This window comes from Manis javanica, chromosome 9 (genome assembly GCF_040802235.1).
Source record: "Manis javanica isolate MJ-LG chromosome 9, MJ_LKY, whole genome shotgun sequence".
Classification (NCBI taxonomy): Eukaryota; Metazoa; Chordata; class Mammalia; order Pholidota; family Manidae; genus Manis; species Manis javanica.
Window position 1 is genome coordinate 55,857,294 of NC_133164.1, and position 18,153 is coordinate 55,875,446.

The 18,153-nt window shown below is 41.5% G+C and overlaps 1 protein-coding gene and 1 non-coding gene across 7 annotated transcripts in view; one reads left to right on the forward strand and one right to left on the reverse strand.

The window, feature by feature from the left end:
• Positions 1-18,153, reverse strand: part of LCP1 (lymphocyte cytosolic protein 1) — a 78,440-nt gene that overhangs the window by 31,746 nt on the left and 28,541 nt on the right. For 5 of the 6 annotated variants that reach the window (XM_017677023.3, XM_037002009.2, XM_073212629.1 and 2 more), the window contains 3 exons: positions 2,198-2,286; positions 1,457-1,620; positions 1,159-1,288 (listed from right to left, as the gene is read on the reverse strand). In XM_017677023.3, the coding sequence (XP_017532512.1) occupies positions 1,159-1,288; positions 1,457-1,620; positions 2,198-2,261 (358 nt within the window). In that variant the 5' untranslated portion in view covers positions 2,262-2,286. Of the gene's footprint in view, positions 1-1,158; positions 1,289-1,456; positions 1,621-2,197; positions 2,287-11,747; positions 11,873-18,153 lie in introns of all 6 variants that reach the window. The other variant, XM_017677013.3, reaches the window with a different exon arrangement.
• On the forward strand, positions 401-536 carry LOC140843575 (U4 spliceosomal RNA). Its single transcript, XR_012121423.1, has one exon. It is a non-coding gene; the product is annotated as a U4 spliceosomal RNA (small nuclear RNA).

Genomic DNA, 18,153 nt, shown 5'->3' on the forward strand with positions numbered 1-18,153 from the left:
TGTGGTCTAGGGCTTACAGGATAAAACTCAGGGTTCGGCCTTTAGCCCAGCTGATTTAAATGTGGATGTCACAGACAATCCTTGCAATACCTTTGAGCTTTATCAAATTACAATGAAATTGCTATGAAATGGAAATCATTTGTGATATAATCTTTCTTTCCTACCAGTAAAGCTGCCAGAAGTTGATTTTAGAAGTTCGAATACAATCTCATGCTATGCCCCAGCGTCACGTTTCCCAAATTGCATATCATTGAAAACAATAACGCCACGTAGAAAAATCCCCAGTCGCAAGAGTATGGGAAACACTATGTAACAAAAATCAGTGTCTTAAAGATTTGTAATGTACATTTACATAGTAAAAGGCTGTGTGAAAATTTCTGTGATTAAAAATAAAAGGCTTAGCTTTGCGCAGTGGCAGTATCGTAGCCAATGAGGTTTATCCGAGGCGCGATTATTGCTAATTGAAAAAAAAATAAAATAAAAAAAAATAAAAGGCTTAACTATGTCTTCACAATTACAGGCGGTGCTTAAATGTGAATTTACCTTTCAGATCAACTAATGTTTTAAAGACTCAGTTTGGGAATTGTTGAATTACTGCACCATTTGAGCCTGTAGAAGTTTCCATTAAGATGTTGGATGGCAGCCTTCAGAATAAATACACAACCTTCTTCCGAGTCCGTGAGAACAATTTCTTGACGACTCAGCAGGCATTGAGAATAATCGTAAAGTTTGGAGGCAGAAGCTTGAGGGCCTCATTTTGTCCTTAAGGTTTACAAAGGAATTTTTACAACCTTTAATGTCTTTTTCAAGTGCTGGTGAGATTATTGGGTACTGGACCCTACCTAGAACTAGGAATGCTCCTCCTATATTTATGTCCCTAGAAATGGTACAGTAACACACAGTAGTTAATAAACTCAAAGTAGCTTCTGTGGTGAACAGTATTAACAGAGTAGTTTATAAAGCTCAAAACAGTCGTCAGTAAATTCATGTTGGTGCCTGGCTCTCACTGCACCCATTAGGTTTGAACACCAAGTTTAGAATCTGTAACCCCCAAAGGCATGGATCCTTTCTACAAGGTTCCCTCTTTGCTACCCTCCCACCCTCTCCTCATCCCAGCACCCTCTCTGCCTCCGCTCTGCACCCATCGGGACAGCCTACCTGAATAGGAGTGCTGGGTGCCGACACTAGACTGCTCTGAAGTACCACCAATTGCACAGATCCCTTCTTTCTTATTGATCGCTTTCCTAAAGGTCTTGGCAACTTCTGTGCTTTTTAGGCCATGAAAAACCTGCAAAAATATAATGTATCTTTAGAAACCCTATCTGTGATCAAGAAAGTCACAAAGGGAAGGGTATGTAATGTTGAAGCAAGGAGGATGGGAATGTATCGCAGGATATTTTTTCAATTAAAGTTCCAAATTTCAAATGTATCTCTTTGTACTCTGCCTCATACTCACCTTGATAAACTCATCAAAGCTTATCTTCCCATCCTGGTCCAGATCACCTGTAGCCATCAGGTTTTCTGAGATTTCTCTCACTCTGTACCCAGGCAGAGGCAAGCAAGCGGCCTTGAACAAGTCATTCAGTTCATTGCAGGTGATGTACCCGTTGCCATCGGTATCTGTAAGGCAAATGTGGAGCTGAAGTTTCAGGGCATTTCAGCTCACAGCATGAGAGGTGAGGGAAGGCCAGGTGAGAAGTGAGTGGGCCGGAGAGGCAATCATTCAGAGGTCGTAGCCTGACCCCAAACAAGAGTCAGAATCTCACAAGAGGCCTGTGACTACTGGATTTGGGCATTAGCATCATTTCTGACACCCAAGAATCATGATTTCAAACCAGAGGTTCTGACAACAGGATCTGAACAGACACTCGGAAATAAATCACAGGCTTATAGAGATACCGAGCAAGCAAAAGTATGGAATAGTGAGAAAACAAGGGAAAGAAACAGTAAAAAGATGAGAATTAGGGTTCATTTCCAGGAAAAGCTACAGGTAAGAAAGGGTCCATATTCCATGTTTTGACAGAGATATAAGTAATTTTCTTAAAGTAACTTTCAAAAGTAAGTTCCCCCAGCTCCTCTAACCAATTCCACTGTACTCCTGTCACTTCTGCTGTTTTGCCCATGTTACCATTTGAATCTGTTCTGAAGCTATTCCATGAAGAAGAGAACTGTGACTTGAGGTGTCAGGTCTACTCACCAACTTTGGCAAAAGCTTCCCTGAGCTCCATCATTTCTTCATCCGACACTGATCCTCTGGCCATTTTTTTATTGCTTTAGACACCAAATCTGCAGAGTGGGGAGAACATAAGGAGTGACTGTTGTGCAGCTTCATCCTTAAAGGACCACATAAAGAAGTAATTCCCATGTGTTAAATGACACAATACTCCTCTGCATCACTTATAATTTGTAACTGTCTTCAAAATGTAAGCAATGCCCTTATTCTTAGCCTTCCATTTGGTGGTCTCCAAAGAAGGCCCTCACTTTTCTTGCCTCTCCCTGTGTGTGCAGACTCCTCCTCACATCAGGGGGTAGAGTTTATTCTCCCTGCCCTTGAATCTTGGCTCATCTGTGTCCACTTTGACCATTTGGGAGGCAGTGAAAGTTATGCCTAGGACTAGACTCTTCTGCTTCCTTCCTCTTGGATTGTTCACTGGTTTCCTGGGATTTTTCCTCCTGGAATCCAACTGTCATGCTGTGAGACAGTCCAAGCCACATGAAGAAGCCAATGAAGGAGAACTGGGTGCTCTGGTTAACAGTCAACTGCCAGGCTATTTTGGACATTCCAGACCATGTGAGTCCTAGTCAACATCACATGGAGCATAAGACGTGCCCAGCTGTGCCCAGCTAACCAACGGAACCGAAAGAGATGATAAAGTGATAGTTGTTTTAAGTCACTAAGGTTTGGAGTAGTTTGTTACACAGCAATATACAACTAACATGCTTAAGCTTTTGCATCAATGTCTTTTGTAGAGATACAATGTTTGTATTTAAAATTAATATGTGTGGCCAAGCCAAAGAGATAAATTTTATAACTTTAAAGGGAGTTATCAAAGTTCGTTAAATATTAAGGAAAGGAGGAAGGGAATCTGCCCCTCTAGTAATTCCTGTATGGGACTCAGAGGGACTTTTTAGGTGTTGTCTGTTCAGAAAGGCTAGTCTTGCTGGGAAACAGCGCTAGTACTGGATGGAGTTGTTTTCCAGGTACATCATTGCTGCCCTCTAGTGGGCAGAAACAGAATGAAACAGAAAATGGATTATATTCTCTATTCCCTAACCAATCCACATCAACATGTTTCAAATACAAGTTTCATTAAAGCTTCCTGGATTTCCTGGTGGGGAGGAGATGAGTGGGATGGGAATGTGGAGGATGGGATATTTTTATGCATAATAATATCTTGGGTATTTTAATGGAGTTAATGATTTTTAAAATACATTTGTTACAGGATTTTGTTTTAAATGGATTTCATTTTCTGTATTTTCAAATCATTCTATAGTGTTATACTGTTCCCAGTGGCAGCTAACCACCACAGAAAAAAGGGGACAGTTTTAACACTTAAATATGTAGACCAAAAATGAATCATACTCAATTTTACAAATCCAAATCCATTATCCTCCTGCTTACTAGCTTATCATGTGCACATATCAGCCGTTTTGAACTTTTGTTTCCCCAACCAACCCATTATTAACAGAAATCTTCCATGTATATAAAAGCAAACAAAAATAACAACTCTGAGAGCCTTTGTTGGAGAACCCAGATGTCCTCCTGCGTCCATTCTCTCGCTCCTTGTCCAGGGAGCATTATTTGATTATAGAATTACATACCTTGACATTATTTCAATTCTTCTAAGAATATATTTTATTGTCAATAATTTTTTTATTGTACCTACTATTTACCCTATGTGTCTAAAAAGGTATTGGTTCATTGGGTTCTCTGAGGGAAGGTAGAAACTGTTGAGGCCTTAAATGTATAAGCAACTGAGATCTCACTTATACATCACAGTAACTCAGAGACAGGTCTCAGCCGACTTTCTTGCCTTCATTGCTCCCTTTCCTTCTTGTTCTGGTCTGTCTGTCTTGTCTGGCCATCTGTATCTCTGTCTCCCTTCTTCCTTTCTTTTTTTCCACCAAGCCTTGTTCCAAAAACAATTTGAGCCAGTTTACAGATATATCCAAACCTGAGAGCTAAGCAAATAAAATCATGTAATTGGTGAGAAGGAGAAATAAGCATAGGTAAAAGCACATGATAGCAGGGGAGAGATTTAGTACTCCAAATCCATGGTTGAGACTGCACATTTTGTTGGAAGTAGGCTGAAATTTAGCTCTAAGTTCTCCAGAAGCTAATGCAAAAATGGAAATATCAGCTACACAATTCAGTCTATCTAACACTTATCCAAATCACCCAATTTTCTTAGGGCAGCAGAGCCCTCCTTCACCCTCAAGAAGAGGACTCCTGTGGGAGGCAGTAAACACAAATTCTGTGTTTCTTATAATGTTCTTCAGTGAAGGCTGATGGCATAAATATATATAATCCCATTTTATAAAGCAGGAAACAGCTCAAAGAAGTTAAGATACATATCTCAGATCCCACAGCTACGCAGAGCAGTACCAGGATTCCAATTCACAAGTCTTTTCTCCTCTCTCATGCTGTCCATTCAGGTTCAACGCCTTTACATTCCTGTCAGACACTCATTTCATCCGTCTGTTCATTCACTCAGCAATTACTTCACTGAGCATCATTAATATGTATAGTCCATAGGAGATTTTAAAAACTGTAACACAGACAGCCTGTCTAGGTGTTCTAGCTTAGGAAGATTTTGTTTTCATATGTTAAGAAGTCAAGGCTTCTGTTTTAAGAAATCAGTAATGCTGTACAGTTCACTACACTCCTCTGACTGATTTGGCTCGGCTCCCTTTGTACTCTCTGCCAATACTCCATCTGTGCAGGAACAAAAGGCTCCCCCCATCCTATTTTAGCAAGATCTTTTGTAAAATCTGGCCTAAAGCTCTACATCTGGCTGGCCCTTCTTGTTTTTAAGTGTCTTACACTTCTTGATTCAAGGAAGTTCATGGGATTATAAGGTAAACTCATTCATCTGCAAATATTTTCTGAATGCCTTTGTACAAGCCAGGTATTGCTCTTCATTTCAAGAGAGGCACATCTCCACTGACCTACTGACCTAGTTACCCTGACAACATGAGATGATGTTAAAGGTAAGGAAAATGAATGAGATTTCAATCTGAATCTAAACTTAACCCCTATCCTTTGACGAAAGAGTTTGAGATTTTAGAGCACCCAAACAGACTGGTGAAATACAAGTGAAGGCAGAGAAGGACACTGCACCAGGTCTGAATTTTAAGGGTCAAGAAGTGAAAGAACTACAGTGTTGAGTGAGAAAGGAAATCTAAACATCACGGTACAAAGAAAAAGTGGAGAAAATATTTTAGCATAAAAATTGCATTGCCCATTCAAATGAAAGACCTAGGATGGGGAGGATACAGTGTAATTTGAAAACCATGTGATTTTTAAACTAAGATAGCAACCTGAGCATTTGGGTGACCATATTTTTCTAAGAGATTTGTGAATGGAGAGGATCAACTCAGGGAGCCTTCAAATGTTAAAACTCCAAAACCCTTCAGTGATTTAACAGCGAAAGGAATGGAGAGTAAACTGAATTAGTTTAAAAGATGAAACAGGAGAAGGAGTAGTCAACAGCCTGAGTTGCTGGGATGGTGTTTGCTGTTTAGGGCCCAAACATGCACAGGTATCTGGAGGAGGTCTCTTTTAACATCAGGATGAGCAGAATGTCCTGGAAAAACAACCCAACTTTCAGAGATGGAAGGGTCTTAGGATTACAACTCCCTCATTTTACAGATAAGGAAACTGAAGTTCCAATGAGATGAAATACTTTGTCTATGCGCAAGTCCTCAAAGCAATGCCAGGCTAGCGTTCATAACTGAGGTTGCTGGTGAGCAGAGCGCGACGAGGATGGAGGCACCATTAACCAGGCCATTCCTATCCCCACCAAGAAGGGCCCCTTAACCGATGGAACGAACGGGCAAATGGCAGCACCGTCACAAAGCAGAGGAGCAGGAAGAGCCATGTAGATCAGGACGTTTCTAGGAACAACAGTGCTGAGGTTCGAGTCAAATATTAGGTATTTTACCCACAGTCTGTTAATGTGTTTGCCTGGAAAAAATACACCCATTTTAATGGGTGGATTTTAATAACACTAGTATGAATCTTAAGGATAATTGGTGAGAATTTCAGCTTGCAAATTACCAGCACCATACCAGCCACAGACGCTAGAGAGCTGCTGCAGTGACGGCAGAGGAGGAGGCGCTTCCCTTCCAGGTCCTGAATGAACAGCTTCTTCGATTCTGCTCATCTGTTCGGCATTAAGTATAGTCCTACCCACCTTGTGTTTTGTTTTATTGATAAATAATTGGCATACATCACTGTGTAAGTTTTAGACATAACGTTACAGCATAACGGTCTGATTTACATATATTGAGAAATGATATCTACAGTAGGTTCAGCTAACATCCATCTTCTCATTGAGATGGGATAAAAAGAAAAGAAAAAAGGAAAGAATAAAGGAAAAAGTTTTGTCCTTGTGATGAGAACTCTCAGGATTTACTCTCAGCGACTTCCTTATATGTCACACAACAGTACTAACTATAGCCATCATGCTGTACATTAATCCCTAGTACCTATTTATCTTATAACTACAAGTCTGTACCTTTGGACGACCTTTCTCCAATTCTCCCTTCACTTCCCCTCTGCCTCTGGTAACCACAAGTCTGATCTCTTCTCTTTTCCTGTGAGTTTGGGATTTTTTTAAGATTCTGCATGTGAGATCATGCAGTATTTGTCTTTCTCTTATTTGTCTGACGTATTTCATTTAGCATAATGCTTTCAAGTTCCATCCATGTTGTTGCAAATGGTAGGATCTCCTCATTTTCATGGCTAAAAAACATTCCATTATGTGTGTGCACATACCACAACTTCATCCATTTTTAATGACTGCATCATCTAACTATGCCCTGCCAGGAACCATTTTAAGGTCTCTTGCAAAGCAGTAGTGAATTTTGGAACCCTGTTTCTGAACCACACCCAAATCATACATCTGAGACAAATCTCAAACAATTCATCTAAGTCACATCAGGCTGCTAGTTTTTCTGTGACCACTTATATTTATTAAATCGATAGTTACAGAATCCCAAGACATTTGGCCAAGGAAAGTACCAGTTGTTCATTTTTATTGTATTATTTTTAAAGTCATAAAAATATCAAACAACCCCTCAAACTGCAAAAGCCACAAAACCTGCTCATTCCTTTTGGTCAGTGAGTTTTGATCCCCTGCTTAAAGGAGGCTGGTATTTCCCAGATCGGTAGTGACAGAAAATTTCTGATAGTGACTACCTGTAATAAATGCACCTGACTCAAGTTCCCTGAAGTCTGAATACAGAAGCCATCTTTAGGAGGTTACTGCAGAGCACAGTGATGTAGAATGTACAGAAGGAAGTATGTTCTCTAAAATAAATGTAGAAATGTAAGCTGAATTTTCTCTGAGGAGTTTCATAACTGATACTGAAAAGCAGCAGAAAGGATGGAAAAAGGTGGCCCATTCAGAGTGAGACGCTCACAGGCTAGAATCATTTCTGCAAGGTGGTAGTGCTGAACTAGTTAGTATTTTGATTCAACACACTGACGCCCAATTATACAACAGCAGGTTCAGCGAGGTGTCTGTAACCCAGCGTCACATTGTCAGGAGACTCTGAATGTGCCCTACTTTCCTGCAACTTGATACGGTGGGTAAAGTAAAACTGGAAATTCAGGGCCCAAATTCCTAGCTTTACCTCAATGATTTCAGTACATATCCAGAGGAAAACTACAGAAAACCGTACACCTTCCAAACACTTCAGTGAGCAGTGAGTAATCCACAACAACATGTAACCCGGAACACCATCCATATTGCGATAATGACTAAAGAAGTGAGATATAAAATACACTGGACTCCCAAGTAAAATAAAATACTCATACGATTTTTAAAAAGCCATTGTGATAAAGTTTTATCAGATAAGGAAGTGGCTTTGCTTCCACTTAATCCTGTCTTCATTTTACGAAGTAGACCACTCTAGGGGATCTAACTATGAGTAATCTACTACATATTCTTGGGGTTTCTCTATAGACATAGATATTTCAAAGTTTCATGTAAAGGATGATTCTGTCTCATGAATTCTTTTGTCAAGCCAAAATCTCCTTTAGATTGTCTTTTCTCTCCTTACAGATACCCTGATCCTCTCAAGGGCTGTTCCAGAGTACAGAACTCTTATCTCTGCAGTCTTGGAGATAAGCTCAGTAGGAACAAGTCAGGGAAGGTTGGTCATAGCACAGATGCAACAGCTTTATTATTTCCGGCCATGGAAACACTCAGGGGAGGCCAGCAGGCAGATTACTCCAGCCCTGATGAACCTGGCATTGCTTTGTGGCTCGATCACTTAAATGAGGGGCTTCCGAAGCTCTCTGCAGCATAGCACAGAGAGCCCAGCTCTGCCACCAGCCAAGGAGCACCCGTCACCCTGCCTCCTCTCCCCAAGCACACCCCTGAAGCCTATTTTCTGCCAAGCTGCTCAAAGCCATTGAGGATGTGACACAGAGCAAACCCTTGCGAAGGAAGGGAACACTCCAGGCTGCAGGGTGGGGAGGCCCACATTGCCCTGGCACCGCCCTCCTTCCCCAGGCTGTGGACAACAGGACTCCTGGTGGGAATGTCTTGAAAATCCACAGCTACTATTCATTTCATATTTTCCCACAGGACTTTAAGATCTGACCTTCCCCTACTGAAAACTCAGGTTATCCCTGGGTCTTTTCAAAAGCTGACTATTATTAGGGGTAAAGTGATTATCCACTATTACAATGATTACCTCAATATTCATTCATTCATTCATTCATTCACTCCACCTGTGAGTCTATGTGCAAAGCCCTGCTCTGGTTATGGGGCTACAGGTATGGAACTCACAAAGACAGGCTTTATGAGCCTAAAGTGTCAAGTTTTAAATGCAACAGAGATATTATTGCTCACTTGTGGAGAAATCATTAATACAATGAAAAAAATTCTGAAGCTCAATAATGAACCAGTTTAAAGGCTGAACACAGGGCTGCAAGACAAAAAAAGATTAGCTGAGAGTGTGAAATTAGCACAGAAACTTACCAAAAACTACAAATATCAAACATCTGAATTAGCCCATTCAATAAAGGTATTCAGATAATTTATACACGTGTACATATCCAGGGAAACCATAACTGAAATAACTGGCAGAGGGTAGAAGAAAGTTCTGAAAGCTTGGTGGCTGGGAGACCGAGGCTATCACCTGTCCATGTGGGGTCAGGCTCCATGCCACCTCTAAGGGCCTCCATGTCCTTATCTATAAATTGAGAGATGAAGTTTTTCTGTGTTAAAAGTTCCAAAAGTCTGTCTGGTAGCTGACAAATGCATGTATGAGTCAGAGACAGGGTAAGGCCTGTGCCCCTAATTCTAGGGGCCGTCGGGAGCTCTGGTCATGACCCTGGTGTACCTTTTCTGTAAAGGACCCAGCGTGTCCCAGCCCCACCTGGCTCTGCTCTTACCTCAGTGGCAGGCAACGTTCTGTCCTCATGAGTTCTCCTCACTCACCAGGGCAGATGCCCACTGCTCGGCCGCTTGGCACAGAGCGGGCAGAATACCAGCGAGGCATGTGGCACTTGCTTTCTGGGATGTCACTGCAGACAGCTTAAGACACGCTGATCCAGTTCACTCCTAGTTTCTAGGCAGGACTGTTTGCAAACTGTCCCAGAAAGAGAGCCACCTACTATTTTCTTAAAAATGTCCAAATAAGGAAACCCTACAACCTCTTGGGTGTCTCATATCCCTATCCTGTAACCTAAATCTTTTCTGATACGATTAAGCTCCCTCTTTCTGGGGCTATTCTCAGAGGGAATTACAGAAGCTGCTCAATTCATAAAAATTCTATCACATGCCTTGGTGATTGCTACTGGGCTTATCAAAAAATTCTTTTTACCTGTTTTTTGAAACCTTTAATAGTTTTCTTAGCTACCTTTTGGGTCTATGCCAAGTTCCTTAAATAATAACGTTAAGAGTAACAGTCATGCAATGTAGGGGTGAAAGGGCCTTAGATATTATCTGAGCACTCTCTTCCTATCACAGAGGAGTGACATGACACCCAAGTTAAAGGATGCACCCAATGTCACACAGTCCTTGGGACTGGGTCTTAGGCCTCTTATTTCTCCTCTGTCTTTTATAATAAGTTTTCAAAACTAACAGGGAATGTTGTTTTTTAAGAAAAATGTGTTCAACCTATAGTAAGTTAAGTTCCCCCATGAATTCAACTATCTCATGAGTATCTGAATGTATGTTTCCTGTGTGTCTCATTTATGTTTCCTGCACTTGCAGGAGAACTTAATCTTGGTACTGAGAAGGCACTGGCTGAGAGCGAGGCTACAAAGAACATGCTCCAAATACTATGTACTCATCGACAGGCACCTTTTTGGTTCCAATGATCAAGGTAAGGTGAGTGCCCATGTGTTCATCTATATATTCATTCTTGACTTTGCATTAAGGCCTTCTGATTTTCCTTAGCAACCTAAAAGCAAACCACATTAAAACAACTCACACTGAGACACAGTGTTCAAAGCGAAATGCCAAATTCATAGGTCAGTATTAGGGTGATACCCTCAGACTTCTATGAACAATCCTCATGGTTTCCGACATTCTGTTCCCCTGGCTTTTGGGTGGGGTTAATGAGCCCTTGCTCCTTGGAGCTCTGGTCAGACCTCTGCAGATGGTTCTTGTGCTTTCCTCCAACTCCTCCAGCAGACGGTGAGGTCACAGTCTAGAATCATCTACAGAGCTGCCTCAGTGTCTGGCACTTAGCAGGGACTTAGGGAATGAGTGGTCTACAGGGTTTGAGAAGCCCTCCACCACATTCTTTGAGGATTTAACAATAGTATTTTAATGTACATACACTATCCCTCCGTCTGACAGGTACAAACATCTGTTTTTATGCAACCACTTTGCTGGAAAAAACCAACTCTGATGAGTCAATATGGGGACTAAAGAGAGGCACTTATCCCCAGGCAATATTCAAATTAGCCCTGGCCCCACTCTCCCAGCCACCAGAGGGTTTCCTTTTGCGGTAGCAGAACGGGGCGCTCGGCTTCTTCAAGCTGTTTCTGTAAGCCCTGCAGGCTGCCTATGAAACCTGGCAGGGAGTTTCTAAATACATAGTGTCTGACTTTGAGCCAAGTCCTGCTGAGGTGGGAGGAAAGGGGCTGTGGAGACAGATCAGTGGCTCAGAGAGGGCAACTGGGAGGCACAAACTCAGTGGACCAGGAGAACACAGGAAGTCATTAGGGATGTGCGCAAGTGTTCATCTGAGTGTAATCTGCAGATCACTTTCTGGACTATGACATTCATCTGGTAATTCTGAATGTCTGCCACTAAGTGAATTCATGTATTTGTACATTTCTTTTTTTTTTTTTTTTTTGGTAAACAGTTCAGTAAAAATACTATGTGGCAGGTCCTGGGTTAGATGCTGGTGACACAAAGATGTGGCCCTGGCCTGTTCCGTAGAGAACAGAGACACCAGTCATTAGAACACAGGAGACATTTTAGATCCACAGGAAGGGGAAAAATAGCTCTCTCATGGCCAGCCAAGCATGGCTCCCAAGGGAAATGACGTCTGACCTGGATTTCCACAGGGGAGGAGACTGCTGAAAGGTTAGACAGCCTTTTTCTGATTCACGAGGGATGATTACTCCATATTCTCTGCATAGAAAGTCTGTCTGTGTTGGAGTTGGAGAAAAAAATACCTAAAGGAGGAGCAAGAAGACCAGCTAATGTTTACTCAATGCTCTGAGTTTTGTAGGCATTCACATACTTAATTCTTGCCACAGTCTTGTGCAGCATTATTATGATTTCCTCTTTATAGATAAGGGAACTGAGATTTAAATACTGGCCCCAGGTTACACTGCTGTGAACTAGGGAAACCTTACACTTAGGCCAGAGCCCGCAGGGGCAGTGGCCCACATGGCCTCCTCGCACACGCCTGCCTGGCTGAGGGCTCGCTGGAGCCCTCGCTGCACCTCGGGCCACTGCACTTCTGTGTCTCAAGGTCCTCTGCTCCCCTCTGGGGCTGCTCATCTCTGACCTCATAGTCATTAGGGACACAGTCACTTCTGCGAGATTTTACTTCTGACTGGGGTTCTTTCTGGACTTTTCTGAGAAGTTCTAAATATCTCTTCTCTTCAGTCCCTCAACATCTTGAGGAAATAGTTAGGAAGAGTAAGAACAGCACCAGGCTCGATCTGCTGGCTCCTGTCTCTGCCCCGGCCTCTGTGGGCAAAGAGGTCCTCTCGATTTGCAGCCTCCATACCTATCATCCACTCGCATTTAATGAAGACTGGCCTCATCCTAGACACTGAGATACAAATAATCCTTGTATCAGAAACACACAAAAAGAAGCGATGACTAGCTAATAATCCTTGCTCTTGAGGGATGCACAATATTGTGAAGGAAAACAGCAAGTAAAAGACCACACTGATCGCCACACTTCCAAGGAATGGAACGCAGACAAGGGAGCCTGAGAAGAGAAGGGACAGCTTTCCAAAGAAGACAGTATTGACCACTGAGTCACATCTTAGAGAACCACTGGGAGTTTTCTAAAGAGATGAACTGGAGAAGGGCACTCCACCTCTCCACCTGGTGGTCCCCTCAGCTGGAGGAATACGTTCCAATAACCCCAGTGCATGCCTGAACCAGCGGATAGTGCACACCCTCCATCTACTATGCTTTTTCCCATTTATATACTCCTATGATAAAATTTAACTTATCAGTTAGGCACAGTAAGAGATTAATAATAATAACAAATAATGAAATGGAACAATTATAATAACATACTGTCATAAAAGTTAGGTGAATGTGGCCTCTCTCAAAATATCTTATTGTGCTGAGCTTCCTGTGACAATGTGAGATGATGAAAGGCCTACATGATGAGATGAAGGGAGGTGAGTGACCTGCGTCATGATGCACATTAGGCTATTATCAGCCTTCTGATGTCTCGTCAGGACAAGGATCAGCTGCTTTTGGACTGTGGCTGACCACGGGTAACGGAAACCACAGAAAGTCAAACTATGGACAGGGAGGGCCTGCTGTATCTGAGAAAAGAGCCCTGCAAAGGGAGGAGGCAAGAAGGAGCACACTGAGGGGGCGGCCAGGCATGTAGCATGGCTGGCCAGGGGGGTGGGAGGCAGAATTCTAGGAGGAGAGCTTCGGGAAGGGCCCATGCGGTTCTCTTCCTTACTAGCTCTTGTTTCCGAAAGGAAAACCCTGGTGACTTAGGCTGTCTCCTTGCTGTCTTCAGCCCCACTGCTTCCTGCATTCACGTTAGATAATAAAAATACCCCTCCACCTCCTCAAACAACAAAATGACTCTACCTAGAGGCTGTTTTGGTTTGTATGTACATTGCTTCCTTCATATATCATCATCTCCCATTTAGAAAACGCAGCTCTGCAAAGTGAGGAGAGAGCTGGACATGTTAGAAAACAGCAAACTGGAGACCTGAAAAATGAAGTTGCTTCCCAAAGTCTCAAAGTGAGTCAGTGACTAGTCTGAAAAGAGAGGTAGAGCCTCAGGAATTAGAGTTTGGTCTAGTCAAGGTATATAAGAAAAACACAAGTCAATTAGCATTTAAACAACCTAAAGATTTTTTAAAAACCTTAAGATGCATAGTCCATGAAATGTACTTTACATCTTAGGTGTGTGGATGGAGAGAACAAGGATGGGAGGTAGTTTCTTATTCCACCTGCTTCAGGAATCAAACAGGCTCCTTAATTTGCATCTCCTGTACTAGAACAAGATCCACCTTTCTCCCAGTCTAAGCCAGCAAAGGCTAAAAGGCATTTCAAGCAACTCACAAACCTCATCCAAACACTAATGATCCTATCTTCCTTCATGAAGTTAGGCTTGTTTTGTATGTATATATAAAGGCTGGACTAGCAAGTCACATGGTCTGGTAAAAAGATATATTTTCTGATGCAACTGCTTCTTTTTGTATGTTTCTGTACATGTTACTTAAGTTTTCTTCAGTTTCTTTATTTGAAAAAGGGGATATTAATAATACTATCATGTGTTCAATCCATAGGGCTGTGACAGAATCAAAAAAGACAGTGCTTAAACTGTATACAGCAGTATTTGGTGAAGCAAGGAAGGAAGGAAAGAAAACAGGGGAAAATTAAAAAAAAGAGCTAAAGCTTCTACAAAATTTTCTTGGGGACAAACCCAGTTTCCACTATAGATTGTATAAAATATAGAGTCACTACCTAAAATCCACACTTAATTTTATGTATGGTGGATGGGTGTAAATCTAGATTTCACATCTTGTGCTCTGTCTTCAAATGTTTTCAGCTTGGCTTGTTTTGGCTCGTGTTCCACACTTCTCGTCCAGAGTCCTTGAAGTCGGTTTCAAAAGGTAGTGCAGGACTGCTAGATGACACCAACTAGAAGCCAACGGCACCGGTAGCAACAACGGCTGATCACATGCTGAATGGTCAAGGGGCTCAGGCTTCAGCTTGCCTAAGTACTGACGGTGGAAAGTACCCTCTGACAGATGAGGAAGTGTGGCCTAAGTGAGAAACTGTACAGCAATCTTAAGAAAAGCCTAACCGCACCATCATGAGTCATGAAGGGAAGAGAGGTCTTTGGGTAACTGATGAGGCCCACCGGGCAATGCCTCACTCTCGGGCGCACCGCTGCGGGGCACTGCTTCTGTTCTGCTAGCCTGTGCTCTATCTGCTCTCCACTCCCTAACTCTCAAGGCATGTTCTCCATTGTAGCTTGAGCTGGAAAAACAGTGAGACAATGTGTAGCAGGTATTTGAATATTAGCAATGACGACAGAAGCTTCTATTTATTCTTAATAATATGACCTCCTTTTCTATGGGCTCCTTGGGGGTAGTTCTTTTAGAATATCTACTGACAAGCTCATTCTCATAAAAAACAAAATGAGGAGTTACAGGTAAACTGAGGCAGGAAATCTGTATTAATTGGATGGGCTAATACTTATCTTCACTTTGTTAGACCATGAAATCCTCAAGCATTTGTTTTTCACACATGCTTGTTACACCAGCACACCCACCAGAAGTGGAGTTGGGATCTCTATCTGATGGAAAATGTGTCATTGGGAATAATTACCTAATATTCAATCACAGAAAGGAATGCTGAGACTTCTTAGAAAGCAGCTAGTAGATCATGTTGGAGGATATGATGCAGTTTAAACAGATATAGTTGGTGCCTTTAAGAAACTATGAATATAAAATTGGAAGAGGCAAAATATGTATTTTGGTTCTGGCACTAACTGGCTTTGGGGCCTTACACTAAACCCCCCTGAACCTCAGTCTGGTCCTCTGCTATAAGAAGATGCCAGCGTCAACCCTATGCAGTTTTTTGGGTGGGAATGTATCAGCAGATATATGTCCGCTGCTCAGCATGAAGCCTAACAACTAGGAAGGGCTCAGTCACCAGCGATGGCGAGTGCTGAGGGGTGAAACACACATCCCGACTGATAAACTGGGAAGTGGAAGGGGAACAGGAACCCAAGAACAGACCAGGAAGTGGATAGTACTCTCCTTATTTTGTAGGTGAGGAAACTGAATTTCAGAAGGTTTGAGAGACTTACTCATGCTGCACATTTAGTAAAACGCTAGAATACGAACCCAAATTTGCTTCCAGATTTGCTCTCTTCTTTATACCATACCTGTTTGTTTCACTCACAGAAACTGCAGACACTCAGACTCACAAGCATTAAGAAAGTGACATGATATAGCATATAAATACATTATATATTATGTACATTATACAATCACCAAATAGATCATGTCACAATTGTCTTTCTCTGTGGTCAAAGAAACAAGAGAATCAAGGATATTTTGATGAAAAATCTCAGCTTGAAAGACAACCAGGGACGGGAAAAAATCTGAAAAGTTCCTCAAAGGAGGCTAAATATTCCAGCTTTCCAAAGGGAAAAAATATTTAATGTTTATAAACAATTGGAAATGGCAAGAAAAGTTCATTCATAGTTTTAAGATGAAGAAAGAGAGCTTAATAAAATGCAAAGCTGCACACATGTTGCTTGTTTTTTTTTTCCTTTTGCTTTGCACCTATTACCTAGCTTTCTCTGTAAGGGATGTATATTCCACTCTTCTTTCTTAATCTAGCCCTCCTGGAGAAGGTAGTGTGAGCTGATTGATGATGTCAAGGAGGTGCAAGGGATCCACATTTTAAAATGTTACACTTGAGGTAAATGAAGATGAAATTCTAATTCTAAATTTTGCCTGAGGAATGGAGAAAGGAAGAAGATGCAGATTTTATGCAAATACATTTGTTCACCTCTTCATACATCCGGATACACATCTTGCATAAATTTTAGTGACAACTAGACTGAAGGATCAAAAGGTATGGTATTATTCAAATGCAAAGCAATTATTCCATTAATTCACTTCCCCCTTCAAAGTGCAGCCAGAGGAGAAGGAAAACAAATTATCCAGGAGATTGCCATTCACATGCATAATTCATTTGCCTGCTGAATTTGGTGTCTTGGTTTTTCTGCCTTTGGAGAACATAACCTCTTTTCCATTTTACCTCAGCCTGTCAAGAGGATGTGTGTGTGTGTGTGTGTGTGTGTGTGTGTGTGTGTGTGTGTGTGACAGTGAGACAGAGAGACAGAGAGAGAGAGAGAGAGAGAGAGAGAGAGAGAGAGAGAGAGAGAGAGAGGGAGACAGAGAGGGAGAGACAGACAGAGAGACAGAGAAGACACAGAGAGAAAGAGCATCCATCCATCTGTGTAATTGAAGCTGGGCTAAAACAAGAATCAGTGTTGCAAACATAGAACTGCGGCTTTGCTAGTTCCTCAATTTAACATTTTAGTTTTTCCTTCCACGAGAAAAAAACAAGCATATTTGAGAGACAAGTCTCCTCATAATTTATAAATGGGGCTGATGCAGGTGTGCTCTGGAGTTCAGCAAAACTTATTTTAACTCAGTAAGTGGGTCACTTTTTACCTCTATTCTTCAACTCACAATTAAAACAATCCTTCATGGTTTTACGATACCTATAGTTAGCCATTAGTATATAATTATAGATATGTGTGCTTGGGTATAAATACTACACTGTTTGATTTTTTTTTAAATCAACCACACAGTTAGAAAATGTGAATGCCATTTGAGTAAAAGTATTCTGACCTTCTAAGACTGAGAACTTTGCAAAGTTTTTGAGGATAGAGATCATATTACCCATGCAGAGGACCATCAACTGGTAAAAAACAAAAACAAAAACAAATAGTCAAGTGTACAGGGGAGCTGAGTGAATCCTGATGATGACGATAAGGAGCAGTCTGCTTAATAAAAGCAATGATAATAATACAGATCCATTTACTTGGGATAAATTATGATTATCTGAGCTCTACTCAAGGGCTTAAACACAATGGTCTGCTGCCTGTTTATTTTAAGTGGTTTCCCCTGGAATTTGGCAGGGGAAATTCTACTATTCAAGTGTAGAAAATTAAACTAATAAAATATTTGAATGGATTAATTTGTCTTCAAACATGAAGATAATACCAGTAACAACCTCACAGGATTATTATGATGACCGCATTAATGTGGCTAAAACACTTAGAAAAAGACTCAGTTCTCAGTAGTATGTCAATGCTGTTATTATCAGAGTGATAAACTGAAATGCTTCTCTCCCTGCCCTCTGCTGCTTACAGTATCTTACAAGATGGAGTGATTATGAAATTACTGGGACGACTGATATAATGACTGAAATTGACAAACCAAAACAACAGGAATAGTCAACAGTTTGAAGAAGCTGAATCAGGAGGGAACTGAGGAAAGCAACGGGGAGGAGCCATCTGGGGAGCCCAGTGGTCACAGCAGCTGTGGGGAGATGCCCCTAGAAAATGAGCATCAAGTCAGGTGGTATTTTAGAACTTCAAAATATAAACAGTGCAAAACATGAACACTTTTGGTTTAAGAAGTGCATTGCTATCTAGCAAAATAGGAAAAGTTGAATCTGTCGACATTGATTAGCTTTATATTTT